This window comes from Otolemur garnettii, unplaced genomic scaffold (genome assembly GCF_000181295.1).
Source record: "Otolemur garnettii isolate 467f Iridium unplaced genomic scaffold, OtoGar3 scaffold00051, whole genome shotgun sequence".
In the NCBI taxonomy this organism is placed as follows: Eukaryota; Metazoa; Chordata; class Mammalia; order Primates; family Galagidae; genus Otolemur; species Otolemur garnettii.
In genome coordinates, this window is record NW_003852446.1 from 2,293,122 (window position 1) to 2,294,430 (window position 1,309).

The following is a 1,309-nucleotide window of genomic DNA, read 5'->3' on the forward strand; positions in this document are numbered from 1 at the left end:
AAAAAAAAAAAAAAAAAGGAAAAAAAACCCAATGGCTTTATAAGAATTAATTTTCTAAGGCTTTACCACTCTTAATTATTTTCCTATTCTAACAGCAGGATTTAAACTACCTTCTTTTTCGTTTACATTGACAAATGTATGCTTTTTCTGCCTTTAACAATCTTCCCACTTTGCTTTACCCTAATCAGTCCTTTTAGTTCTGTGAACCCTTATCACTTGCTTATCTGACACGAAGAAGTATGGGATTGGTATTAGCTTGAATTTGGGATTTAGACGTAGATAGCCTATGTTTGAGTTCCCTAGACTACTTAGTGTCTTTGTTATTTCATTTGCAAATTACTGAAAATTCAGCTACAAAAGCTGAAAAGTCCAGCAGTCAGAGGCTTGACCAGAGAACCTTCGTTGTTTGTGTCAGGGGCCCCAAGACCACAGCCAGATTTGCTGATTGGCTAGGAGGACTCACGGGACTCAGCGTACAGTGTAGTCATGGCCATGATTTGTTACAGTGAAAGGATATAGAGCAAAATACCCATAAGGAATATGCCCTAATGTGTTAGATCGTTATTACATCTCTTTAAGGGAAAAATTGCAAATATAATTACTATTAACTCTTTTTATTTGTTACAGACTATCTATTTAACTTTGCAACTGCTGCCACAAAAAAATTAACTGAATCAGTTGCTGAGACTGCTCAAACAATAAAGAAGTCAGTAGAAGAAGGAAAAATAGATGACATCTTTGATAAGGTACATTTAAATGTCATTTAGTGTAGAAATTTATGAAATTTACTAGCGGCTATTATGTATATAATCATCTCTTATTAATATTTTTTAACCCAAGTACTATACTTTTATTTTAAAATTGAGACAGAGTCTCACTTTGTCGCCCTGGTTACAGTGCCACGGCACCATAGTTCACAGCAACCTCAAACTCAGTCTCAAGTGAGCCTCTTGCCTCAGCCTCCTAAGTAGCTGTGATTACAGGCACCCACCACAATGCCCAGGTATTTTTTACAGATGGGTTCTTGCTCTTGCTCAGGCTGGTCTCGAAATCCCTAGCTCAGGCAATCCACCCACCTCAGGCTCGCAGAGTACTAGGATTACAGGCATGAGCCACCTGGCCTGGCCAAAGATACATATTATTCTGCTAAAAAAAAAAATTAATTGTTGAGAGTCTTGTTTTTTTCTCTCTCTTTGTGTAATAGGTGGCTCTGATATAAATTATAGTACTTGTTTTATTTATTTATTTATTTTTTTGAGACAGAGCCTCAAGTTATCCCCCTGGGTAGAGTGCTATGGCATCATAGCTC

At 37.1% G+C, this 1,309-nt stretch overlaps 1 protein-coding gene across 2 annotated transcripts in view; it reads left to right on the top strand.

Annotated features, from left to right (window-relative positions):
- SYAP1 (synapse associated protein 1) overlaps positions 1 to 1,309 on the top strand; it is a 34,726-nt gene that overhangs the window by 3,145 nt on the left and 30,272 nt on the right. For both annotated transcript variants that reach the window (XM_012806432.2, XM_023514366.1), the window contains exon 2: positions 628 to 746. In XM_012806432.2, the coding sequence (XP_012661886.1) occupies positions 628 to 746 (119 nt within the window). The remainder of the gene's footprint in view (positions 1 to 627; positions 747 to 1,309) is intronic.